General features: G+C 49.2%; 1 protein-coding gene across 1 annotated transcript; it reads left to right on the top strand.

Annotated features, from left to right (window-relative positions):
* The first annotated feature begins 1,002 nt into the window (after window positions 1–1,002).
* Window positions 1,003–3,223, top strand: LOC125522917. Its single transcript, XM_048687959.1, has 2 exons — window positions 1,003–1,194; window positions 1,344–3,223. The coding sequence occupies exon 2, from the start codon at window positions 1,549–1,551 to the stop codon at window positions 3,061–3,063; it is 1,515 nt and encodes a 504-aa protein (XP_048543916.1). The 5' UTR covers window positions 1,003–1,194; window positions 1,344–1,548; the 3' UTR covers window positions 3,064–3,223.
* The last annotated feature ends 341 nt before the right edge of the window (window positions 3,224–3,564 follow it).

Below are 3,564 nucleotides of genomic sequence, written 5' to 3'. Positions count from 1 at the left end.
AAGCAACACAGTCACGCCCAAAAGGAGCGGAAGAGAAAATTTAAAAGAAACAAATGCCGGCAACGGCGGATCAACAAAAACAAAGAAGCCTCGCGACCACTGCGCCCAACGGAGATTTCCCACCAAGTTCCTAGACTCCGAAGCGCCGGTACCAATCAACACCTCCAAGAAGGGACACAACAATGACGACGCTGATGCCAAGGGCTCCCCCCGGTACGTGACGAGGAGAAAGGAAGGGTAGCCCCTGAGGCCCTCCAGGAAGGTCCATCAGCACCCTCAGGCGCCATCGCGTCGGAGTCGGCCACGCCGACAGGGATTTCTCTTGAACCCAACCTCACCTCAGGCACTCCGGAGCTCGCCACCAAACCGTCCACCACCCTGCGCCAACACGGTCTTGAAGCTTCCCACGCCGTCTCACCACGGCACCGCGAAGTGGGGGCCTGCACAACGCAGAAGAGGAGCTGGGACTAGGCGCAGCAACACCGTCGGAACGCGGGAGGGCCCAACCTCCACCGTCAACGACGGTAACCGACCAGACGCAATAGCAGGAGCATACTAGGCCCGTGGGCCCACAGGCCCGGCCGGGCCCTCAGATGCTCGTAAAGCTCCTGCCTTCGCGCTGCAGAAAGCATGCCGTCGGCGTCGCCGCCCCCGGTCAGTTATTACTTAATGCTTACATTGTATTTGAATTTTCATATTTAAATTTAAAAACACAGAATTAAAAATAATGATGAAATATGTGCATTAGAAATATCAAGTTTTGAATTAATACGTTGAGCAAATATAGTTGAACTTGGGTTTGTATACAAAAAAGGAGGAAGAAATAGCAAAGAAAGAAAAGAAAATGTAGGGAATTAAGTTTTAGGCAAAGGGCCAAGTGAAGATAATTTAGACCCTCAAAATTTTAGAAGTTGCGGGGCCAAAGCCTATTTCGAGAGAGAAATTTAAAAAGTTAAGTTTTGGAAGGAGGTTCTAGAAACTAAGTTTTATGAAAGGGCTAGAGATGCTTAAGCTGTCCTCCACCGCCGGGGCGGCGGCGGCGACGCGGTTCCTCCGGCTGGCTCCCACAGACCCTCACCGCGAAACACTTCCCCCGTGAGACGCGACGGCGTGGCTGCTGCTGCCGCTCCTCCTCCTCCTCTCCATACCCCAGCCAATCTCCTCGGGCTTCCTGCCGCCTTCCGCCTTCCGCCGGTTAGCACTCTCCGCCTCTCGCCATTGCCGGGCTACAGTCGTAGAACGAAACGGAGGGGAACTCGGAATTTGTGGAAGCTCGTTCCTCCATCCAGCAAATAACAGAAAATCCCGATCTTTTCCTGACCGCGTCTTGTTTTCTAATTCAGGAAATCAAATTCCGGCGACATCCGTCCCGATCCCGGGTCGGATCTGCTTCACCTACGAGCAAGGAGGCCTCGGTTGGCGTTCTATAAGTATCATACAGCAGCCTACCCCTGCCTGCCCTCTGTTGCTTCTGCATCTACGAGAGAGATCATCAAGCACAGGGGAGAGGGAGATTGGGGAGGCATACAGCGAGAGCTCTGCTTCTTCATGTCGCCGTCTGGAATTCCCGTCGTGGGTAGCAGCATATCCAGGTGTTTGGCCTTGTCTGGTGTGCTGACAACGTACGGACAGAGGCTTGCCGAATTCCTCGCCGTTCACCGTCTGATACCCAGCGAGCCCCAGATCCTGGAGCTGCCGACACCGCCGGAGCTGCCGGAGGACATCCTGATGTGCATATTCGCCAGCCTTGAGACCCCCGACCTCGTCCGGGCAGGCTCCGTCTGCTCATCATGGCGTTCCGCCTGCGCCAGGCTCTGCAATCTTGGGCTCTTCAGGCAGACACAGACACCGTGCCTCCTATACACCTCTGAATCTGCCGGTGAGAGTGCCGCAGGCCTCTTCAGCCTCGTGGAGAACAAATCCTACACATTGGCTCTTCCAGACCCACCTATTCGCACCAGGTATGTGATCGGCTCCAACCATGGTTGGATCATCACCGCCGACGATAGGTCCGAGCTGCACCTCCTCAACCCCATCACCGGTGACCAGATCGCCCTGCCTTCCGTCACCACCATTGAGCAGGTGAAGCCCATCTTTGATGATGCCGGTGCTCTTCACAAGTATCAGTACTCATGGTACACCGGCACTCCACGCCTAGTCGACTTCCCTACGCCCTCGGTCTTTTCGCTTGGCGAGCTGCGGGACTACCTCTTTGAGAAGGCATTTTTGTCGTCTGATCCATCGACTGGAGATTATTATGTGGTACTCAAGCATAATCCGCAGTCACAACTTTCATTTGCAAGAGCAGGGGATGATAGATGGACTTGGTTGCCACCACATGTTAATTATGCAGATTGTTTCTTTAAGGATGGCCTGCTCTTTGCATTGGATTCACGCGGAGAAGTCCGTACGTTTGATCTCAGTGCACCTGTAGTAACACAAAATATCGTTCTGGGGAGAATGAAGGCTTGGATCGAGGACTGCAACTACATGTACATTGCTCAAGCTCCATGCGGTGATTTGTTGCAAGTTTGGAAGTCAAGAAACTGTTTGGGTTGGGACGATGAGGATGTTTCAGAACATGGGCTTGAGGATGGGGAGGATGAGTACATTTCGGAACACAAGCTTGATGATGCGACAGATCTGTCGAGGCTGAAACCTGAGGATAGGGAGGATGACGATGTTTTGGAATCTGAGTTAGGCTCTGACTCTCATGTGGTCTTCACCGACAAGTTTGACGTATTTAAAGTGGATTTTGCTGCAACAAAACTTGAAGACATAACTAGCTCATGTGACAGTGTGATGTTTCTTGGGCATAATCAATCACTTTGTTTGAGTGCCGATGAATATCCACAGTTAAAGTCCAATCACGTCTATTTTACTGATGAGGATGATGCCTATCATCATTTTGGAAGCATGAAGAGTCAGCGTGATATTGGAGTTCTCAACCTTGGAAATTGCTATGTTGAAAGAATTGTATCACCTCAGCTTTGGTCCAACATGCCAGCCCCTGTGTGGTTTATACCAAATCCCCGGAAGATACATTTAGCATCACATGATTAGCCAGAAGATGCTTCCTTTATATTGATATATCAATCTTTGTACCTCGTTGTATGTCGTTCCAATAATTTTCTTTAAAGAAAATAATAATAATAATAGTTTCAAACAAAAAATCTTGGAACAAGTGGATAAATGTGAGGTACATTTATGTGGCACGCTAATGATTTTGTTGATATTGTGACAGTTTTCTACTCCCTCTGTCCCATAATATAAGAGTGTTTTTGACACTACACTAGTGTAAAAAACACTCTTATATTATAGGACGGAGGGAGTATTATTTTGCAGATGTGCTAGCCCACTGAACTAGATATGGCGCCACTATAGAAATAGCTATAATTGGGATAACTCCATTGCTACAGTTTATTTGCTGATTTTATTTTTACCCTTGTACATGCTTCTAACACTCTGGATGAATAATTATTATCCAGTAACTGTATTCTTTGAAGTAAAACCAATGTAAATCATTTATTTGATCTTTAAGAAGATTTTGGTGGGCTAGAGGCA

The sequence above is a fragment of the Triticum urartu genome, chromosome 7, assembly GCF_003073215.2.
Source record: "Triticum urartu cultivar G1812 chromosome 7, Tu2.1, whole genome shotgun sequence".
Lineage (NCBI taxonomy): Eukaryota > Viridiplantae > Streptophyta > Magnoliopsida > Poales > Poaceae > Triticum > Triticum urartu.
The sequence above is the reverse complement of the archived record's forward strand: the minus strand, read 5'-3'. Positions and strand labels throughout refer to the sequence as shown.

Excerpts from the sequence above, each read along its gene's own strand:
- LOC125522917 (XM_048687959.1), top strand. The coding sequence starts at position 1,549 with ATGTCGCCGTCTGGAATTCCCGTCGTGGGTAGCAGCATATCCAGGTGT.